Source organism: Odocoileus virginianus, chromosome 1, assembly GCF_023699985.2.
Source record: "Odocoileus virginianus isolate 20LAN1187 ecotype Illinois chromosome 1, Ovbor_1.2, whole genome shotgun sequence".
Lineage (NCBI taxonomy): Eukaryota > Metazoa > Chordata > Mammalia > Artiodactyla > Cervidae > Odocoileus > Odocoileus virginianus.
In genome coordinates, this window is record NC_069674.1 from 24629002 (window position 1) to 24653357 (window position 24356).

The 24356-nt window shown below is 40.4% G+C and overlaps 1 protein-coding gene across 7 annotated transcripts in view; it reads right to left on the reverse strand.

Annotated features, from left to right (window-relative positions):
- The window catches only part of AHCYL2 (adenosylhomocysteinase like 2), a 196585-nt gene that overhangs the window by 42315 nt on the left and 129914 nt on the right, over positions 1–24356 (reverse strand). For 2 of the 7 annotated variants that reach the window (XM_070465897.1, XM_020874639.2), the window contains one exon: positions 4455–4566. In XM_070465897.1, the coding sequence (XP_070321998.1) occupies positions 4455–4566 (112 nt within the window). Of the gene's footprint in view, positions 1–4454; positions 4567–7970; positions 8095–15782; positions 16124–24356 lie in introns of those variants that run through there. The other 5 variants (XM_020874644.2, XM_020874641.2, XM_070465896.1 and 2 more) reach the window with 5 other exon arrangements.

The window sequence follows — 24356 nt, forward strand, 5'->3', positions numbered from 1 at the left end:
CTTCCAACTCAAAGAAAAAAATTATTATACCATTTCCCTTTTCTAAAAGAAAAAAAAAATGGTATTTTCTTTTCTTAACAGTTGTCAACCGGTTATAGTTAGTTCAATCACTGTTTTTCTTTGAGCCAAAATGGATTTGTTTTCAAAGAGCCCTTTATACAGATCTTTATTGTCTAGACTGTACTAATATGTGAATGCAAAATGGCTGACAGACCTGGACTCAGAGAGGGTTATTTTTGCAAACACAGTGGAGAGATTATTCCTGAACTAGCATAACATTTATTTTTTGAATTTATAAGTCATTTCTGCCAATGTATTTAAAGTAGCATATTCATGAAAATAGTTGAGATAGCATTCAAAATTCTTCCTAGGAAAATTTAGAGAAATTCAACACACATGTACACACATGCTTAAACAGTTTCTAAAGCATTTGTAATTGTCACACACTCTGAAGCCCAGTGTCATAATTTAATTAAAAATGAACAACTGATAAGATAACAACCTAGTGAAGTACAGGTCTGAGACCTAAGCTTTTTACTTCACTTCTAATTGGTTAAGTGACCAATTTTCAATTTATCCAACCGCAAAATAGGAGGTATAACACATCCTCTCTCTCTCCCATGCTCTCCCCTTTCCCTAATTCCCATCAGAGGAATCTTATGAATAAATGAGATAATCACAAAAGAAGGGTCCAGTTTCTAGCTGGAAAAGTAATACAAAGTACAAAATAACTTTATCATGAGATGTTCTGTTTCATGATATCTCAGGACCAAAACATAACTTGGTGAATCACTCATCCACAACTGACCCCACGGAACATGCATATATATGTTCTATGGCTCAGACTGATTAAGCCTTTCCTCTCAGCAGCTGTAATATTGTGGGTTATTGCCAAGAGAAGAAGAGACTCCTGGTCGAATTAGTCCTATTAGACTTTTAAATCAGGCAAGTTCCTCCTGGGTCCAGTCTAGTCACTTTGTAATTGAATAATAGCAATGACCTGTGTGTCAATGTGCTGCAGATTTCACTGATGAATAACTTCAGAAATATGTGAAAAGCCAGGTTAGCAACCAAAATACAGAGCAACAAAACTTTGTTATTTGGAAAAAATCTGAAAATACTTCATGCTTTAGAAGAACCAGTTACTATGAACTAAGGAACTTTAGTCCTCTTTCCTTATCCTTAACCAATTAACTCACTGCAAAGACAGCTTTTTCAGAAATATATCACCAAGAATCATTTGACTTTCCGGAAAAGTCACTTCTATTCATTTTTTAAAAGGGTTTTGCGCTTACAGAAAGTTTTAGAAGTTGTTTTTTTATAAAATAATTTCAACATGGGTTCCACTAGAATTAAGCCCTACTGTCTCGAAGCATCCATTGAATATATGGATAAACTTCTCTCCTATACATCTAGAAGGGAGTTAGTTATGAACCATCCTTTTCTATGTTCTACACTTCACAGGAGGAACCCAGTTAAAAAAGGCTGGAAGGCGTTCCTAAATAAAACTTAATATTAGGATCATTAGGAAGGGAGAGTGGGCCACAGCCTTAGTAAGACTTAAAGTATCTTCAGCAAAACAAGCACTTTGGATAGCAAGGTACCTTTTTTTGAAATGTCATAAAATTTCTTCTAACTTTTCACATACATGGAGGTTACCAGAGGTCTATTTCCTTTACAGGGATGTCAAGTAGTATAATAAAAATGTCTCTGGACACCCTTCCCCAGTATTTATTTGTTGAGCACCTCTCATGTGTCAAACACAGTTCTAAGCGGTGGGAAGAGAACAACACAAAAGAGAGAAAAATCTCTGCTCTCATAGATCTCATATTCAAGTAAGGGAAGAAAGACACAATAAATTATATGTTATATGATAATAAGTGCTATGGAGAAAAACAGAGAAGGAAAATTTGATGACAGGGAGTACTGGGTGGGGTGACTATACAATTTTAAAAGAGTAGCCAGGATAGGCTTCAATAAGAAGGTGATTTTTGATTAAGAACTGAAGGAGGCAAGATATACAGTGAGGGTATTTTGGAGCATTCCAGGCAGAGAAAATAGTAAGTGCAAAGGACTTAAGGCAGGAGAGTAGTACCCGGCATAACAAAATAACAGTTTCAAAATAACAGGATAGCACAACTGGAGTGAAAAAATAGTTGGGGGAGGAGGGAAATTTGGAAAATTAGAGATGTGATTAGAAATATAATGTGAGAGTGGATGGTATAGGGCATTGTAGGCCACTGTAAGAACTTTAGCCCTTTACTTAAGAGTGAGACTGGAAAGTGATTGGAAAGTTTTGAGCTAAGAAGTGATACGACCTGACTTATTTTTTTAAAAATGAATCTGGCTGCAGCATTAAGAACAGACTGAAGAGGGGCAAGGCTGGAACTCAGCAATTCAGTTTTTAGGACATGGGAAGATTGAGATACCTGTAAAACATCCAAGTGAAAGGATTGAACAGGCATTTGAATATCTGGGGCTAGTGTGCAGAGAAGAGAGTTGGGCTAGAGACAAAATTTGAGAATCAAACACCAGTATGTGCTATTTAAAACTATGAGACTGAATGAGTTCACCTGGGAAGAAATAAACAGAGAAGGGAAGAAGGCTAAGGATTAATCTTTGGGGCTTTAACTATGTTAGTTTCTATAGTCAATTAAATTATAACATATGCTGAAAATGGGTTCCAAGTTCTTATTGACATGCACTTGCATATCTTCTCATATTTAGAAAGCAGTTGAGTAATTCTGTTATTCCTGGCTTTTCATTTGATGACTATGAAGCTTTTTCTGTATCACTTCATTTAACTTTCCCAATGCCTCTGCTACAAGCATTGCAGGTGTCAAGAGTTTTCCCAGATCACACAACAAATCACATTGATCAAAGCCTAGAAACTAGGTCTGTCCTAACTCCCAGTCCAAGACTCAAGGCAATAGGCAGCCCCATCCATAGTTTGTTTAAAAGGGTTTGACAATTGCTCATGTGGAAACAAGACAAAGTAACAGTGTGTGTGTGTGTGACACAGCTGCAAAAAAAAAGGGAAACATAATCTTAGGCTTCACTCTAAAAGCACTGAGTTTATGGAAATAACACCTATTATAGATTATTTTGGACCAAACCTAGAATATTATATTCATGGGCATATATTTACAATTTACATTTTCACAATTATTACGATTTCCAGAGTTTTATTAACTAGGTCATGAATTTTCAACAGCTGTTGAAAATTATTTAATTTATTATTTATCATTCTGCTGGTTATTTCAGCAGAATAAAATAGTTACAAAATTCAGTAATCCCTAGAGATTTACATTCTGTGCTTTATATTATTCAGTTATGTGGGGAGAAACAAAAAAAGAAATGTTAATATTAAGAGTGTAAATAACAATTTACTCAATCTAAAAGTTACAGCGTCTCAAACAAGCTTTCTTCAGCTTTACAAATACTACTTTCCCATTTGTGTGCAAAACAAAATTTTAGGTCACGATGAAAATTTTCTAATGAATATTACTATTTATAATGTGAAGAGGTAACTAGGACAAACACTGAGCTTCCTACCACATTCCTACTTAAGAGCAAAATAAAATAGCTCCAGATTAGATCAGACACATACTAGGCACTGCTGCACAAATGGTTACTGATGACAAGGGATTCACAAATTAATACTCATCTGGCATTAAATGGTAACTCATGCCTAGGACCCATGTATTGGAATTAACTCACTGCCAAGGAAGGAAGGAGTAACAAACAATACAATATCACAGCTTAGAAGAGAAAGTGAAGGGCTCACTTGAACTAGCTACAGTGATTTCACTGTTTCTCAGGGCATTTAAGATTTCCCAGTTGAAAGGATGAAGCCCTCTTTCATTTTCAAAGAGTAGAAAAAACACAAGTGTTCACACATGCTGCTCAGTGAAGGTCAAGGGTGAGCAACACATCCTCACCCTCTGAATAAATCAGATTCAGTTTCCTTAATCACCTTCTTCTGTCATAACTGGAAGAGCATGGCTCTATTAAGCTCCACTATGAATCCCCAAGAGAAACCTAAAGATTCCACCTAGAATTTTGGTCTAAATTTCAACTGAGAATCAAAGTGTTTATGCCAGAGCACAGGCTTTGATTGTGCTTAATTAGCCTTAGATAGACAGGAGGGTCCATTGATTATACTTAACTAGTTTAACTATAGTTAAACTAGTTATACATGGGTCCTAGGCATGAGTTACCATTTAATGCCAGATGAGTATTAATTTGTGAATCCCTTGTCATCAGTAACCATTTGTGCAGCAGTGCCTAGTATGTGTCTGATCTAATCTGGAGCTATTTTATTTTGCTCTTAAGTAGGAATGTGGTAGGAAGCTCAGTGTTTGTCCTAGTTACCTCTTCACATTATAAATAGTAAACTATACTTATAGTTTAACTAGCCTCCACAGGTGGGTCTAGAGCAGTTCAGTCCTCACCTGAGCTGTAGCTGTCAGTTGATGACTGGGAAATTGAGCGAGACAGAGAGCGACGTCCAATTTTCGTGGGACGTTTATTGAATTCTTGCTTCTGGTCAGCAAATTGGATCTGCTAAGAAAAAGAACTCTAGTTACATAAAGGAAAAGAACATCCATTTTGAGATAGCAAATCAATGCTTGCATTATAGATCTTACCTTCCCTCACAGCTGATCTGTTTGTACTGACCCACATATGGAATCTTAAGAGAGTCGTTGGAGAAAATGATTTTTCATTCTTCTCTGTTTCTATCAAGTTTAAATCCTTGAAACACTCTCTGACTATGTATCTTTTGCAATAAAAGGGAGAATGGGATATTCTGACTAAAATAAATGGTTAGAAAGTTGAGTCATACTCAGCAATCCTATCTATAGTTTCACTGAAAATTATAGCTGGAAAGAATCTTTGAGACTATCTATTCCAATCTAGAGGCTTCCCAGGTGGCCCAGAAGATAGAATCCGCCTGCAGAGCTTGAGACGCCAGAAACTTGGGTTCAATCTCTGGGTAGGGAAGATCTCCTGGAGTAGGAAATGGCAACCCCCTCCAGTATTCTTGCCTGGAGAATCCCATGGATGGACACAGGAGCCTGGCGGTCTACAGTCCATGGGGCTGCAAAGAGTAGGACACAACTGAAGCTACTGAGAACGGACACACACATTCCAACCTTTTAAGATACGAAACTATAAGATCAAGAAAGGTAAAGTGACCTGCCTTAAGATTCTCAGGAAATAGTACAGTATAATGAAAAAAAAAAAAAAAAAAGCTTTTTATTCATACAGACTGTTCTGGAACTATAGTCAAACCCTGGTTATGCCACTCATTAGCTGTGTGATGTTCATCAGGATGTTTTGTGACCCCCATTCTTCTCATAAACACAACAAAGATGAAAGTATTTCAAAAGTTTTAGAGAGGGTTATACAAAACAATGTATGTAAACTGTGAAACTCAGCAGGAGATTCAATTCATCCCTGGCTCCCCAACTCCCATCCCTACAAATTTTCTGTCCTCTGAACTCTTGCAGGTAGTCACTTTAGCTTTTCAAAGGCTTTCTAAAATGTATCAATTAGCTTTTCAGTACTAATAAGTATAGTAAACATTAATTTATTATTTTTAATGCTTGGTATCAATAAACTAAAAGCTACAAGGTAGATAACTTATTAACTATAACAGATGTAGGAGTAGACAACTAGACTGAATATGTATAAACCTCAATACTCCAGAGGTTGCATTTTGGACAATATCTGATAATGACTTTCTTGCAATTTTATCTCTTTCTCCTACTGTTGGAAGTTCCAGCTGATACTTTGTAACACTTGACAAGTCAAAGTTAGTATCATTAAGCAAGTATCTTTCTTTTTTCTATTTCCCTAATTGAATGTTTGCAAAATTGCTTAGATTATTCTGGATCCAACTGGCATAGAGGTGAGGAAAATCAAAGATCTGCCAACTGATTCTGCCTTTCCTGATAAAAAAAGATGGTTGCTTACATGAAAGCAACAACTATTGGCTATATTTCCTACAGTTAGAGGTAACTATTGAGTCATTTGAGTATTCACACTGATGCCAAATCAATTAGCATGCCTTTTAGGGGAATTCATGGCACTGTCATAGCTATTGTTGTTCAGTCATTCAGTGGTCTTCGACTCTTTGGACTGCAGCACGCCAGGCTTCCCTGTCCTTCACCATCTCCTGAAGCTGTTCATAGCTTTAACAACCAATAAAGCCTGCATAGTACTTTAGAGTTTGCCAATTGTTTACAGCAACAGGAAAATTCACCAGGTTAGAAGCATTTCCCAAAATGAAAAACAGCAAAATTAATTATTTTACTAAAATAGAAATTTATTCCAAAAAGAGAAAGAGCCCGTTCTGTGCACCCCCATGGAATGTACATGAACTCCATATACTTCTCTCACTGTACCAACCAGGCTCCATAAAGGCAGGAGCTATGTATATTACTCACCCTTATACTCTCAGACACAACCCCTGAAGTAACAGTCAACCTTGTGTCAAAACAATGAATCTTACCCTATCTTCACAGTCTGTACTTGACTGAATATTAAGAAACCATAAATCAAGTCTAAAGTTAAAAGAATTTTTAAGGGGAAAACAAAAGTCAGGAAGGGGAGGAACGTGAGTAAGAAGATGAGGATGGGAGTAGCAGTCAAGCTCAAAACCCTGGCTTCCATTTCACCAACCTTGTTCAAGACAATGATATATCTTTAGTCTTTTTTAAAAGCCCATCTAGGAAAATGAGTCGTCATTGACTTTCCAAAGGCCACGATGAGTCATTAATTTCAGCAGAGCCTACTTTTAAAAAAGCGGAACAGACCCTGCCCTAGATATATACCACCCCTCCCACCCACACACCACTAGAGGGGGCCACTCTACTTCTCTAGGATTCTCTACTTTCTAGGATTGCAGAGGGTGGGCACACATCCATTTGTTGTTTAGTCACTAAGTAATGTCCAAGTCTTTGTGACCCTATGGACTGTAGCCTGCCAGGCTCCTCTGTCCATGGGATTTCCCAGACAAGAATACTGGAGTAGGTTGCCATTTCCTATTCCAAGGGATCTTCCTGACCCAGGGATTGAACCCGAGTCTCTTGTGTCTCCAGCACTGGCAGGCAGAGTCTTACTGAAAAGCCTTCAGAGAAGCCACACACTCATTTACCCCAACAACATAGCCATCTAGCTGCACCATCATCTTAAACCAGTTTCCTTAAACTGAGTTCTCTCCTCTATTAAGCTCCTCACTATTTACATTACTTCCTCCCACCTAGGTCACGTTTCAGTGTTGTTGTTTTTTTTTTTTTTTGGCCATGCTTTGCATGGGATCTTAATTCCCTGATCAGTGATGGAAACTGTGCACCCTGAAGTGGAAGTGCGGGCTCTAAGTCCTGGCCCACAAGAGAATTCTTGAGTTTAGGCTATTTTTTGGCACTAAACATTAAGCTATGTAGGCTTTCTCCACTTAGAGACATAGGGTTCTAAATCTTGTTACTTGTCAGACACTGACCTCAAGTTTCTTTAAGACAGAAGAATATTAGAAAGAAGCTAACCACTTATATAGAATAAGCTATATAATTTCCTCAAGAAATAAGTGCTTATCTTTTACTGACAACCCGTCATCCCTGGTGCCCACCTCCCATCAGTAGTTAAAGTGCCGTTACATTTTTCACTCTTACTTGTAATACAGTAATCTCCCCACCCCAGTTGGGGTACCCTGGTAGATTCTACCCCTAACTCTTCTACCTTAACTGAAATCAAAAAGTCCTTTACGGGACCTCTCCTTATCTGTTTCAGAGAAGACTGACTAATTCCAACAGGCTTCAAGGCAAGGAAGGGAAAGATACTGTAGAGGAGCAGCTCACCTTATGCAGAAGAAGGGAGGAAAGCAGGAAAGAAGGGGAAAAGCAACTGGCCTTTTACAATAGTGGCTATAGCAGCAGCAAGACTGGTAAATAAGAACTTAGCCTCACCTGGGCTTTAATCCCAGAGTTGCCATTGACAATGTATTTCTTCTTGCTGCTCAGCATAATGACATTACCAGCCCTACAGCCACCTCTTCAGTCCAGGGACCCTTGTGGCTAGGCCTTTAAACTTTCCTCATCAGCAATTCTGTTGGTTCTGGTTCCAGCTAGTTTTGTATGTGTGTGCGTGCGTGGTGGTGAGGGGGGGGGGGGGGGGTTGCCTTCCCTGGAAACCCTGAAGCAGCTCCAACAACCCCTCCAGCAGTAGAGCCCAATTTAATAAGGCATTTCTGTTAGTGGTTCATCAGCCATTCCTAATTCTGGTGGCTGTTTTGCTTTTATTATTTTTTTCCCCTAAACACCTAATTACACGGATCCTCTGACCTCTAAACCTTAACAAGTCCCTTGACAAGGCCCAACTTGCAAGCGCATAACAATAGCTTATTTATATAACTGGTGCACTTTTTTTGCCTGCTATAATTAACTTGCTAATTAGGTTCCTTTTTAACCTTACCTCCTCCTTTTCCAAGTCAGATGACTTTAGTTAACCTAGTCTCATTAGAAAAAAATTAACTGCAGAGTCACTAAAGCAATGAGGAATTTATAAAAACGTTAAGAAAGAAAAAATGGAGCCAAGTACTCAAGCAGGCCCTAACCTACACTCTGGGTCCTTGTGTTAGACTGGGGGCAACTGGTTTCAGGTCTGTTACCAGGAAAATCAGCTTCCTCAGACCAGTGCTTTACTCTTAACTGTGCACCTTTTTATGGAGGTTTTGACACCTGGTTTCTAGTCCCATCTGAGGATCGTTGCTGATTAAGTGTCCAGTGATCTGCTTGCCTTTTTCAAAAACTGTTTCGTGGAAGGTGCAACTACAATAGGGAATTTCCTATTTCCTCGGAGCCCCCAGGGTCATAGTGACCTTGTTACATATCAAATAGCCAAATGAAGGGGTGGCCCTTCTAGGTCACAGAGCGATACAAACAGAGCAGAGGGAACAGGGAACTGCACAGGGAGTTAGAAGTGGTGGGCATGTAGTTGAAGAAAACACAAGAGCTAGTTTGTGGAGACTTTTGCTGCTGCTGCTGCTAAGTCACTTCAGTCGTGTCCGACTCTGTGCGATCCCACAGACGGCAGCCCACCAGGCTCCCCCGTCCCTGGGATTCTCCAGGCAAGAACACTGGAGTGGGTTGCCATTTCCTTCTCCAATGCATAAAAGTGAAAAGTGAAAGTGAAGTCGCTCAGTCATGTCTGACTCTTCACGACCCCATGGACTGCAGCCTACCAGGCTCCTCTGTCCATGGGATTTTCCAGGCAAGAGTACTGGAGTGGGGTGCCATTGCCTTCTCCGGTGGAGACTTTTATGCCACAATAAATCCGATAACTTTACAATTCATAAAAATATTCCACAGAAGATATAAAGCAAAATCATGCACAAAAGCGACTCCCAATTAGTCATGAAAAGATGCTATGGGCTAATGCATATGAGTGACCAGTGTGCAGACAGGAGCTGGAGAGGTATAGTCCTGGGAAGGCAGATGGACCAGATGAGTAGGGTAGGAGAACAAACCATTGACTATCTATCTAATAAACAATGATGCACCATGCATTTCTCCAGAGACCATTTCAGTTTGTTTATCTGCTTGTTATTTTCAGTAATTTAATATCATAGCTCATCTCCAAGATATGGGAGATTGACCCTAGAGAGAACTGGTAATTTATTTTTGAATTAGAATAGAAGATTAAGAATGGGGGTTAGTGATGTTGACATCTGCGTGCCACCAGATGTGTCAGCAAATGGAGGAGAGGTTCATCATTGGAACGTGACCACTGGAAGTGTCATATCGATAATGCCACAGAAAATCACCACTGCACGGACCAGGAGTGAGGCAATCTGATTGGGTTAGTTAGATCCCAGCAGAAGTCAAAGATCCTTCCATGTCTAGTATAATTCATTCTCTGCTTATTTCCTCTGGTTTTCATAACAGATGGTTATCTAATACATATTGATCTCCCCATTAGAAGACAAGTCCTCTGAACCAGGCCTCAGTTGTGAATCATTTCTGTATTCTCCTCAATGTCTTCCAGATAAGTGAAAGTGTTAGTTGCTCAGTCATGACTGACTCTTTACAACCCCATGGACTATAGTCCGCCAGGCTCCTCTGTCCATGGAATTCTCCAGGTAAAAATACTGGAGTGGGTTGCCATTTCCTTCTCCAGAGGTTTTCCATATAGATGCTGTTAAGATGATAGCTTTGGAAATTATTTGGAACTGTTCACATTCTTTGCAGTTATACCATTTTAAATTTCCTAACTATACCACTTCAGCATTCTTGCCTGGAGAGTTCCATGGACAGAGTAGCCTGGTGGGCTACAGTCCATGGGGTCACAAAGAGTTGGATGTGACTGAGCTACTAACATTTTCTCTTTCACAGAATTCCAGATGTGATTTTAAAAATATGAGTGCTCGCTGAGCACAAGAAAGAACATAAAATGATAGATTCTTTTTTTTAGGATAATCTTTATTTTGAGAGAAAAGGTCCCTGTAAGAACAGAATAAGGGGAGGGAAATTAATATTTATTAAGGGCCTACTATGCACAGGCCTGTGTATCTGTTATTTCTACTAATCAATATAATAGTCTTAAAAAATTGGCATCATTATCCCCATTGACAAATTAGGAAAACACAAAGGCACTGAAAGAACAAATGATTTACCTGAAGTCTCACAGCAAGCAAGTGGGACTAGAAAGCGAGCCTGTGTTTATGTCAGAGCCGAAGCTCTTTCTATAACATCAAACCCTGTGATATTGATCTGAAGATCAAAAACTTCCCTGGTCCTAATTCAGGGTGTACTCAGCCCCACCTCATTCCTCTTATCTTGCTGTGCTTTGCTTAGTCGTTCAGTCATGTCCGACTCTTTGCAAATCCAAGGACTGTAGCCTGCCAGGCTCCTGTGTCCATGGGGACCCTCCAGGCAACAATAATGGAGTGGGTTGCCATGCCCTCCTCCAGGGGATCTTTCCAATCCAGGGATCGAACCCACGACTCCCACATTGCAGGCAGATTCTTTACCAGCTTAATTTATCTTAAGTTTATTTAATTTAAAATTACTCCTTAAATTTACTTTCTTATTGGATTAGGTTTCAGAAAGGGTATCATTCTAGATTATCTTGAGGCTCTGATCAAACCACAGTTCTGAAATGGCTAAATCATAGAAGAATCTGAAATCTAGCAGCCTTTTAATTAGCAAATTTGTCCAATGTCACTACCAAAAATTGAAATGGAAATTAACTGAACTCAAATACAGCTATTCACTGTCATCCATGACAATCTTGATCTCTTATTCACAATTTCAGGAAATGAGACACACCAGTATTTTTCTGCTTGCTTGATGAGTCTCTAATCTGCTCCTCTTAACCAAGGATATGCACCCTAGTACACTCAGCTGTTTCCTCACTCAGATGAAAAGGAACTCCTGGTCTAAGGCCTTAAGTTTCTGGGCCTGAGCAAAGGGAGCTGCAGATCTACACCAAACACAACTGGAAGCCATTTCAGATTACTGATAGGAAAAGCCTTACCACTTAACAAGTTTATCTACCAAAGTAATCCTCAAATTTTAGATACATCAGAATCACCTAGTGGATTTATTAAAACACATTGCTAGGCTCTGCTCCAGAGCTTCTTATTTAGTGAATCTGGGTGGGGCCCAAGATTTTGCATTTCTAACAAGTTTCCAGGTGATGCTGATGCTACTGGCCTGGGGACCACACTTTAAGAACCATGGCTGGAACACTCCAAGCATGATTAAAGTCACTGTAATTCTTAACTCTCTCCTTAACCAACCATGTTATCCTACCCATGGCTGTAACCATGGAGCATATTCATAGGCAAAAAAAGTTATTTCAAAGATCAGAGACAGGAATGAGGTGATCCTTTCTTTATACACAGCATAGGATATAAAGAGAACTGGATCTAATTCTGCTTTCCACAATTTAAGGCTAAGAATAGATGATTAATGCATTAACAAAAAAATCAAGACTCATGGGGAGGATAGAAGATCTATTTACCCTACAGAGGAGCACATCAAGAGAAACAAATTAATTCCTTTTCAAATACATAAAGTAGTGCTACAACGAATGGTGATCAGTGGTTCTCTCTCTGTATCTCCATTTCTTAACATTTCCAGTACTGAACATCTATAACCCTGATTTGTAAAATAAGAACAATAATACCTACTTTGTCTGTCTCAAGTGTGTGCTGAGAAAATAATGTATGTGCAAAGGTTTTGGAGGTGACATACTGGTACACAAATATAACATATTAACATTTCTATTTTTTTAGGTCCAAAGTTCTTCACCTAGAGTCCATGGATGTCCAGATGCTCTAAAACAGAACGTGAAAAGTTTGTGTGTCTATTTTCCTGGGGAGTGGGTCCACAGTTTTCATCAGTTTCTCAAGTGGGTCTCTGCTTTAAGTGTCAATTCTGATCCAGAGTCATAGTGCAACTACCTCTACTACCATTTAGCAGATACCTTAAAGGTTTTCGTCCCACTTCCAAGTAGATATGGTTCAAGCATTCTTAGAGACATTGCTCCCTTCCAAGCCAAATGAGCTGCTGGAACAAATTCCTCAACTATAAAAGGGATTACTTCTAGCCAAAAGAAAATCAGGTAACCAGCTGGCTGGGTACTCAATCAAGAAAGTGAATCAGATTTCCTATGGAAAAGTACTAGGTACTACAAAGAGCTTAAGTGGGAGGAGGAAATATTAAGATGTAGAAACTTAAAAAAGGTTATTGCTGATCTCCATGCTCATAAGAGAGGAGGTATTTTCACCTACCACTAGGGATTAAAAATTTCTCAGGGGAAGTGAAAATATATTAATAAGGACAATCTTTAAAAGGATGAGTTTCCTAATCTTTTAGCAGTAAAACTGCCTGAACAAGCTATATGAAAATAGCTGGGGAGCAGAGGCTCTAGCAGAAGTTTTCCAGTGACTGATGGAATAGTAACTCGAAGGTCTACTTGTCAAGTTTCAAGACTGTTCTTCAGATTTCGTCCTGGCTTATTTCCCTGCTAGGAGTCAGAGATGTGAGTACTGTCAGCTACTGTCTGTGGTCTTGAGTCCTATCTTCTGAAGGATATGCCAGTCCCTTTTTGCTACAGATCATTTACAAGAAGGGAGGCATTATAATCCACCTTTTCTGCTAAATTCTTCCCCTGAAAGAGAGTTTAAAAGCCTTGTCGTATTTCCTTCGGGGGCAAGGATAGTTCTCAGAGGAAAGTTCATTATGTTAATATGTGAACTGGAACATGAGTCATTTGTTAAAAGCTTTCTTTGATCGAAATTTTGACCCAATGTGATAACTGGCACCAGGGTTTCCTCTTGGGGATTAAAAGGTACTCTAACAAGTCACAGGTAAGGTCTGGAAATCTATAGGCAGTATGCTAGAGAATTCTCAGTGGCTCATTTTGGTGGCTAAGTGGATACTGGTGGCAACCTAAAGCAGCACTTCCAGACCACGTCAGAAATGAACAGCTTATATGATATCTGAAAGCAAGCCTCAAGAGGTTAATCTCTGGCAAGGGAATAATTCAGAGAATAAAACTGAGTTATTTGAGGCCAAGCCCCTCCCTACTTTGTCTCATCATTGCTAAAAGAAAAATCTACTGATCGAAGATATTTTCTTGAGTTTTGAGAGAGAGAGGCCAGGAAATTGCTAAATAAAAGAGGTGCCATGCTGAAAACAAAGCAGAGCTGTGCTTTATTAAAGACTATTTTCTAAAAGCTGAGAAGTCTTAAGTCATATCTCTTGAGCAGTAGTCACACTAACTCCTTTAGGACAGTTATCCTGTTCAGGTAAATAAAGAGAAGGTGAGTAGGTAAAAGTCCAGTACGAGTTTCTCTTGAGAAGATGTGCTTGGCAGGTAAGACAGCGAGATGTATTATTTATGAGAATAAGAGTTACTGTAAAACTTGTGTTGACTGAATTGACATACTAGTGTTCTGTGAAATTCTTCTGTAATATTCTCTTATAGACGTAACAAAGGTTAATATCTTCATGTGTGCTCTCACTTAAGAAAACCAGAATTCCTATTTCCCCTTCTTGGTATCAGTGAATGGCTGGAATTTCAAAAATTAAAAATCCAACTAGAAGAACTTCCCTGGTGGTCCAGTGGCTAGGACTCTTGTGCTCCCAATCCAGAGGGCCTGAGTTCAATCCCTGCACAGGGAACTCGATCCCACATGGCACAACTAAAGACCCAGAGTAGCCAAATAAATAAAAATAAATATTTACAAAGAAATCCAACTAGAATTATTATTTGAACTTTTTCCCATTATTCCAAAACACTATACTATTTGAAATAAGCTTGTGGATGGGTAGGATTTCTTTAGATCAAATATTTTAAAACTGAGTACAAGGTTCTGGAACAACACTAAGACCAACAACAGAAATAACCCTAACAGAAATAATAATAGTTGGTACGCGAACAGAAATCTGGGCTCATCAGTTGGGCCTCTGTTAGGTCTACTATATACTCAGACTCATTATTGCTGATCACTTCTCTATAAGTCCATAATTCCATAAACCATGAAAAGAACTTGGAATGTGTTGTATATAGTCTAAGCAGTTTTCCACAGGGAAATATATATACATTACACATATTTTATGGGGCTTCCCAGGTGTTGCTAGTGGTAAAGAATCCACCTGCCAATGCAGGAGATGCAAGAGACATGGGTTTGATTCCTGGGTCAGGAAGATTCCCTGGAGGAGGGCATGGTAACCCACTCCAGTATTCTTGCCTGGAGAATCCCACGGACAGAGGAGCCTGGTGGGCTACAATCCACGAGGTTGCAAAGAGTTGGATACGACTGAAGCAACTTAGCACGCATGCATACATATTTTATACACATGCACATGCACACACACACACACACACACACACACACATATAAACCACAAATTGGTATATAGACTGTAAGAAATCAGGCTAAACCTGGAAGAAAGCAGTTAGGAACATAAGGGTGGTTGCTATTTTTATATCAAAAACTAAAGTTGGATAGAAAATACTAGGTTTTAGGTGCTGGTTCTTATCAACAAATAACTCATTAAAAACATTCATCAAGCACATAAAGTATTTTAAGGAATAGTACCAAAAGAGCTATTTGGGACTTCCCAGCAGTCCAGTTGTTGGACTCCGTGCATCCACTGCAGGGGGCATGGGTTCAATCCCTGGCTGGGGAACTAAGATCCCACGTGCCATACAGCACAGCCAAAAAATAAATTAATTTAAAAAGACAGTTTTATAATCCCTGCCTTTTAGAAAGACATGTAGAAGAATACTTGGGGAAATGTTTTGACTGGCAGGAGAAAACTAGGCAGATAGAGGGATAAATTACTTAAATCTTTTCAGACTTGAAAGAGAGAGAGCACACCATTTCCACAAGTTGTTTTTGTTTTTCCCCCCTTCTCTATTCTTTTTCTTTACCCCCATGAGAAATAAACTAAGCATCTGCTTATAAACAGAATGCAAAGCAATCATAGTGTAACACAATCCATGCAGTACACCAGGAGCAGTGGGGAAGCTCCAGTCCAGTCTAGACAACCAGGCAATAGGCCCTTCCAGCTCACTCATAATTTAAAAATAATTAAAAAAAAAAAAAGGAAAGAAAGCAGCAGGAGTGACCCTAGGAATTAATCAGAAATTACAGTAATAACTGTTTTCCCAATCACAGCTCTTGGGAGGGACTTCTTACAATGATCCCTATTCTTGTCATTATCAAGAAACAGAGGAAAAAGCAAAGTGACCAAAGAACTCACCATCCACTCAGGCATGTGAAAAGCTGAGGCGCCCTCATTACCGTCCCCCTTCTCCATAGTGCAGGCTTGGGTAATCTATGTCCTGTAGCAAAAGGGAAAGCTGGCTTGGAAATGCCCAAGTTTTCCGAGTGTCCAAAAAGCAGAGCCAAATCTAGTGATTCAGGAGTTCACAGTATCTAGCAGAAGCTGCATCCCCTTTAAAAGGCTTCCTATTAAAATCAAGATCATTAGTCAACTGCCTGACAAGCCCCTTGACTGGCCAGCTGCAAACCTTCTGCTTCTGATTCAAAATCAGAGCCGATACAAGGTTCTACACCCAGGCACTGAACTTTCCATGGAGCACTCACTATTTAATGCTACCCAAACAGTATCCCCTCTTCCCCAGTGGGGACTTTCTGCAGCAGCAGTCAGGCTTCCTCTTTTTCCCTGTGTATAAGGCACTTGTTAACTTTCTCCCGCCCCTCAGGATGCGTCACTGGAGGTGCTGATACCAAGATCAATAAGGATCGAGGTCAAGAAGGCACACCCATTTCTGGAGAGTTGCTTGATTTGGATCTGCATGGTAAACAGGCGTTTCCTTGAAATCGAGTTCCTTATGGCTTTCAAGTTTAAACAGTTACGCAGAAGCTCCCCATCTGCTCACACCAGGGGTCTGGCACCAAACCCAGGCATATCTCAAGTTAAATTCTTACTGTAGAGGAGATTCAGATGGAACTGGAGAGGATCTCTGGCAAAATCAAAACTTAGAAGCACTAAAGAACAAGTTCTAGGACGACAGCTCCCTCTGCTGGCTTGCTGGGCTATGCACATGGAAGTCTAAGGGCCTTCAGCTACAGAGATAAAGATGCCCACTCTAAACTAGTTGCTTCCCTGAGGTCAGTTAGGAGCTACCACAGAGTAGGTAGGTTTGGGGGAAACCGGCACTTCCAGGTCAGACGAGTGCTGTCTCTTTATTTTATGCACAGGAGTTTATGCCTCCAAATCCCCTATCCCTCTTTCTCTTTCCTCACTGGTAACCAGTCCCATCACTTCATGGCAAATAGATGGGAAAACAGTGGAAACAGTGGCTGACTTTATTTTTTTCGGCTCCAACATCACTGCAGATGGTGATTGCAGCCGTGAAATTAAAAGACACTTACTCCTTGGAAGGAAAGTTATGACCAACCTAGACAGCATATTAAAAAGCAGAGACATTACTTCGTCAACAAAGGCCTGTCTAGTCAAGGCTATGGTTTTTCCAGTAGTCGTGTATGGATGTGAGAAGTGGACTGTAAAGAAAGCTGAGCACCGAAGAATTGATGCTTTCGAACTGTGGTGTTGGAGAAGACTCTTGAGAGTCCCTTGGACTGCAAGGAGATCCAACCAGTCCATCCTAAAGGAGATCAATCCTGGGTGTTCATTGGAAGGACTGATGTTGAAGATGAAACTCCAATCCTTTGCTCATGTGATGCGAAGAGCTGACTCATTTGAAAAGACCCTGATGCTGGGAAAGATTGAGGGCAGGAGGAGAAGGGGATATCAGAGGATGAGATGGTTGGATGGCATCACTGACTCAACAGACATAAGTTTTGGTGAACTCCAGGAGTTGGTGACAGACAGGGAGGCCTAGCGTGCTGCAGTTATGGGGTCGCAAAGAGTTGGACACGACTGACCGACTGAACTGAACTGAACTGAACCACCACAGGAACTTCCCAGGTGGTGCTAGTGCTAAAGAATCTACCTGCAAATACAGGAGCTGCAGGAGATGTGGGTTTGATCCCTGGATCAGGAAGATCCCCTGGAGAAGAAAATTGCAACCCACTCCGGTATTCTTGCCTGGGAAATCCCATGGACAGAGGAGTCTGGCAGGCTACAGTCCATGGGGTCTCCAAATTGGACATGACTGAGTATACATACACCGCATACACAGGAATATAGCCAATACTGCAAATAACTTTCAGTGGAGTATAATCTATAAAAATATTGAATCACTATGTTGTACACCTGAAACTAATATAATATTGTAAATCAACTACACTTCTTTTTTTTTTGCCACACCACGTGACTTGTGAGATCTTAGTTCCCTGACTAGGGCCCTTGGCAGTGAGAGCAGGAGCTCTAGCCATTGAACCACCAGGGAATGCCCTACATTTCAATTTTTAAAAAAGATTAGTGCCGCCTCTAAGCCCCTATTCAATGCTGTTTTTTATTCACAGGTTTGGTTTCTGAAACAGGATGCCAACACAGTAGTCTTTAGGACCTCAGAAGCTGCTTCCTCCTTATGTCCCCATACCAGTTCCCTCCTCCTTACACACGTCAGAAATTTGGAAATAAGACAAAACTAGAAAAAAGGTGACCTAACCTTTTTTGTGTGTGTACTCAGTCATGTCCGACTCTGGGACCCTATGGACTGTAGCCCACCAGGCTCCTCTGTCCATGGGATTCTCCAGGCAAGAATACTGGAGTGGGTTGCCAGGCCCTCCTCCAGGGGATCTTCCCAACCCAGGGATCAAATCTGCCTCTCTTATGTCTCTAGCACTGGCAGGTGGATTCTTTACCACTGTGCCACCTGGTAAGTCCCTTCTATTTTACTGTCTTAATTAATTCCTAAAGTATATTATCCAATGAGAGTACCACAGATTTCCTTTGGTCCCGTTTAAGAACCAGGGACTCTTTACAGTATTAAGTCTCAGAGCAGAGATAATTTCTCTGAAGCTGACAGTCATAATACTGTGATTAGGATTATAGGTTCATTGCCCTTTAGGGTCTTTCCTGGTTAGGAGAATGTTCCTTTAGATATAGAATGAAGGAGAGGAAGGAAACTTCTAGGGAAGAGATGCCAGAAAGGGCAGAATTCAAATGACTGACCTGGAGGTCCAGACTAGAGAAAAAGGCAATTGGAAACAGAAGGGGACCACCAGGCCAGGTGAACGCAGAGGTGCCAAAGGATTAGCAATCACAAGGCAGGTGGAGAGCAGATGCAGTAAGAAGAGAAAATAGCAAGGGTGGACGTCCAGGAAGCTGAGGTCACGGAGGGGCTGTGGAGCAAAGCGATGAACAATAGCAAGATAAAGAAAGTCAGTGAAACGAAGACATGGTCTGAGGGCAGGGTTTCAGTTTTGATAAGGCCATCTGTGATCAGAGTGTCAGATTTGATAAAGTGGATTAAAAGGAAGACCATTCTTTCAGTGTAACTTTTTAACTAAAATAGACTTCATTTGAAAACTGCAACCTTCTTATACCTTATACTTATTACCTTCTTTCTGTAATGACTCTGAAACAAAAATAAAACAGTACCTATTACAATTGAGAACTGAAAGTCTATTAACTGAGTGGGACTGTATAAGGCACAGGATATAGGTTTAAGTACTATGAATAGTTATAAAGTTGTTTTCATTCTAATTTAATTTTACTACAAAGTGCCTTAAAAGACATACCTATAGCTAGAGCAGGAGTAAGACCCCTGCATGTGATTATCTATAATAACCAGCCTTAACATTTAGGAGTTTGCAACTTCAAAAGGATACACAAACTGCACCTGCTCCGATGGCCTTCAAGTTTTGCAGAAACTGACTGTCTGAACAGCTCAAAGGAATCTCATTTTCACTCTAAGAAGACGATCAACCTGAAGTTCTATGTGCCAGTGGTGTTCCTACCTTGACACTAGTATCATCATGAAATGAATCAGACAACTTGCGGGAGAGAGGATATGCTTGAGGCTGGAGAGGAAAGGACAAAAAGTTAATACGTCCAGGGCCCAAAGTCCTAAAGAACCAGAAGTAACTACAATATGGTGAAGAAGTAACTACAATGGCAGAAGAGTTTTAGACAGGGGACAATAAATCTGAAGCCCAGAGAATCATAAGGCACAGGGCAAAGAATACAGGAATGTGACCCTGTCCTCTATTCCTGGCTTATCACTAATAGCTTTATTAGGTTTTGGCAAGTCACCTAAAGTACTCTCTTCTTCAGTTTCCTTATTACAAAATAAGAGGGAGGTGGGTAAGAGGGCACTGTGGAAGGTGACAGCTGGTTCCTTTCAGTTCTGACATTCAGTATTTCTAATCCATCTGGTTTTTTCTCAAGGTCATAAGAAAAAGCAATAACTACTCCTTAGTCACCTAAGTTATAGTTTATTGTAGACGCTAAGGTTCCTAACCATCAGAGTCCAAAGTTCCATCTGGTCAGTTATGAGGTTGGCTGAAATTGCTCGACTTTAAATCTCCTTTGCCCCTTCAAACTTGAAATGCCCATGTAACCTGAGCAACTGGAGTTGTTAAGTCCTCACACCCCCAACCTAAATGTCAGACTTTTCACCTCTTGGTTCCTCAGTGATCTTAAGACTCATATCCCACAGGTATTTTTATATTCCAGATGTGGTCTTAAAGACCACAGGCTTTAAGAGTTGGATTGTTGTTGTTGTTCAGTCGCTAAGTCATGTCTGACTTTTACGACTCCATAGACTGCAGTACGCCAGGCTTCCCAGTTCTTCACTCTCTCCCAGAGTTTACTCAAACCTATGTCCATTGAGTCAATGATGCTATCCAACCGTCTCACCCTCTATCAACCCTTGGGTTTAAACACTAGCTCCACTACTTACAAGCAGTGTATCTATCTTTGGTAACCTGTATAACTTTTTGAGCCTTTGCTTCCTCATCTATAAAAAAGGTAATAAAACTCTCCTCACACTGATGTTCAGTTCAGTTCAGTCGTTCAGTCATGTCTGACTCTCTGCGACCCCCATGGACTGAAGCATGCTAGGCCTCCTTGTTCATCACCAACTCCCAGAGTTTACTCAAACTCATGTCCATTGAGTCAGTGATGCCATCCAACCATCTCATCCTCTGTGGTCCCCATCTCCTCCTCCCTTCAATCTTTCCCAGCATCAGGGTCTTTTCCATTGAGTTAGTTCTTCCCATCAGGTGGCCAAAGTATTGGAGTTTCAGCTTCAGCATCAGTCCTTCCAGTGAATATTCAGGACTGATCTCCTTTAGGATGGACTGGTTGGATCTCCTTGCAGTCCAAGGGATTCTCAACAGTCTTCTCCAACACCACAGTTCAAAAGCATCAATTCTTCGGCGCTCAGCTTTATAGTCCAACTCTCACATCCATACATGACCACTGGAAAAACCATAGCTTTGACTAGATGGACCTTTGTTGGCAAAGTAATGTCTCTGCTTTTTAATATGCTGTCTAGGTTGGTCATAACTTTTCTTCCAAGGAGCAAGCGTCTTTTAATTTCATGGCTGTAGTCACCACCTGCAGTGATTTTGGAGCCCCCAAAAATAAAGTCAGCCACTGTTTCCCCATGTATTTGCCATGAAATGATGGGACCAGATGCCATGATCTTAGTTTTCTGAATGTTGAGTTTTAAGCCAAATTTTTCACTCTCCTCTTTCACTTTCATCAAAGACTCTTTAGTTCTTCACTTTCTGCTGTAAGTGGCGTCATCTGCACATTGATGTTATATAGATTAGGTGACGTCGGTGATAAAGAAGCCACCTGCCAATGCTGGAGCTATAAGAGACGTGGGTTCAATCCCTGGGTTAGGAAGATTCCCCTGGAGGAGGATGTGGCAGCTTCCCACTCCAGTATTTGTGCCTGGAGAATCCCATGGACAGAGGAGCCTCGTGGGCCATGGTCTACAGGGTCGCAAAGGACATGACTGAAGTGATTTAGCACAGACGCATGCATATAATACACAGCACTCAGCATAGTGCCAGGGAACTATTTTGTCCAAAACCAGGCATAGCAGAGTAGTACCAGGTGAATTTGAATCTTGATTTATCAGTTACCAACTGTGTAACCTTAGGCATATCACTTATATTCCTTGTGCCTCTGTTTTCTCATCTTTAAAATGGGGACATTAAGAATCTCTCCTTATAGGATTGCTGATAATATCAAATAAATTAACATATATAAAACACCTAGAACAGTGCCTAGGTGGAACTCATCAGTGCTATTTAACATTTACTATTATTATTAATAAATATAACATGTACATTCCCCCAACACACTCAAATACATATTTTCTTCTTATACACAGTAAACCACTGTGTATAAAACGGAACCACAAGTATTTACTGGGTGCCTGTCATGCACCAGGCAGCATAGAAAGACAGTCCCTACCTTCATGGTACAGGAGAGAGACAGGCAATTAAATAATTACCAAAAATAAAGTGTGACAAGGGATAAAGTATAATTGTTATGGGAGAATATGGCAAGGGTACCAATTATGCCTACTGGGAGTGTCACATCAGAGAAGCTCTGTTTAAGCTGAAAGGTAATGGATGAGAAGGGGTACCTGGCGTGCATTTGGTGGGGAGGGTGAGTGCAATTCCACATAGAAAGAAAGAAGACATGTTCTCCACATTCTCTCTTGCAATCTGTCCTGTTGCCTTCACATCAGCTGTCTAAAGCCTGACCATCATCCTATCCATCTAATTCAGTGCTTCTTAAACTTGAATGTGCCTACAAATTGTTCAGAGATCTTGTTAAAAATGCCAATTCTGATTTAGTCTGTCTGGAATAGGTCCCAAGCTTCTACATTTTTAACAGTTCTCAGATGATGCCAACACTGCTGGGACTACACAACAGGGCCTAGGTAACTCCATTCCTGTAACAGTCTCATCCATGATCATCATCAGCACAATTATTTTAAAGTCTGATCACATAATTTCCTCGTTCATAATGCCTCAATAGCTCCCCACTATCTTCCAAATACAATCCAAACTCCATTAGCATGACACACAAGACCCTTCATGACTTAGCCGCTGCAAATCCCTGAGCCTCAGCCCTCAGCTCTCTGAATTCCACTGATCCCTACTCTGAACACACACACTCTAACTTCCTTCAGCACATATTACCAGCTCCAGGTCTAGGTTAAGAATCAGTTCTAGGGAATTCCCTGGTGATCAGTGGTTAGGACTCTGTACTCTCACTGCCGGGGGCCTGGGTTCAATCCCTGTTGGGGAATTAAGATTCCACAAACTGTGTGACATGACCATAAAAAAAAAAAAAAAAAGAATTCTATGAGTTATTGAGTAATCACCCAAACTGATCTCGATTACAGCACATATCAGTGCTGATACTATAACTAAACCTTTATCTATTTCCACACTAGAATTATAATTTGAGGGAAGAGATTATGTGTCTCATTTCTGTATTCCAAGCACATAGCAAATACCAATGACTATGTGCTGATTTTTTTTAAAAAAATGAACTTACTCAAAGAATGGCTAGCTTAGAGTAAAGCCCCAGATGAATAAAACATATGACAGTCATCTGAAGGGTAAAAGGAAGGAAAAGGGATGCAGGTGTAAGAACAGACAAAGCCATAAACAACATCATAACAAAATTATGCCTAAGTACTCCAAAATGTATCTCCTCACCTCTGACTAATCCAGTCAGTGTTACAATTAAGCAATTCAGAGACTACAATACACTAAATGGTGCATGCTGTCTTTCCCACTCCCTGTTAAGTCCCCTAGAATCTGGGAGTGGAGTGTGGACTTAAATCCTCAACTTCTATGACACAGCTTCTAGGCTTCCACTTAGGTCAGAGTTCAGTTTGCTGCGTGGTTAGCACCTCGCGCTAAAACTGTCCTCAAAAAGAAGTCAAGCTTAAACTTGAAAGCTTCTTCTTAAACATGAAAACAAGGAGAATTAGAGCAGACAGGCATGTGAACTCAGGGCTCTGAATTCTCTCACAGAGTGGAAAGTAGGGGGAGGGTAGGAAGGGTGTAGGATAAAACAGTGAAGCACAATGCCGTTAAATAAATGTCAAATGTAGACCCCTCACTACATTATTTTTTTACAAATTTTTTTCTTACTACATTATTTTTTAAAGATACTTTAAATTGAGGCATAACACCTACAGAAAAAGTACACAGGTCAAAAGTTACAGTCTGATAAAATTTCAAGAGTCAGCACAGCTCTGTAACCACCATCCAGATAAGGAAACGGGACATTAAGCACCCTAGCGTCTTCTGCCGGTCTCCTCTCAGTCATCACCCCTCCCTAAAGATAATCTGACTCCTATCACCACATACCAATTTTGCCTATATTCGAACCTGATATAAATACCATAAAAGATGCACTCATAATAGCCTGTTTTTTTCCTGCTCAATATATTTCTAAGAGTTATCTAAGTCTGTTGATTTAGCAGGAGTTCATTTATTTGTGAAGTGAGAAAGTGTTAGTCACTCAGCCACGTCTGACACTGCGACCCCGTGGACTGTAGCCTGCCAGGCTCCTCTGTCCATGAAATTCTCCAGGCAAGAATACTAGAGTGGAAAGCATTTCCTTCTCCAGGGGATCTTCCCAACCCAGAGATCGAACCCTGGTCTCCTGCACTGCAGGCAGATTCTTTACCAATGAGCCACCAGGGAAGCTGAAATACCCCCATTGCATGAATATTTGTAATTTATTGAATCCATTCTCCTGTTGAAAGTTGGTTTCAGTTTGGGGACCTTAAAAATAATGTTGCTGTGATTGTTCTTGTGTATGTCATGTGGTACTCACATGAAAATATTTCTGTAGGACACAGGTACGTACGTGGGAGAGGAACTGCTCAGGTTACAGGGTGTGCATATG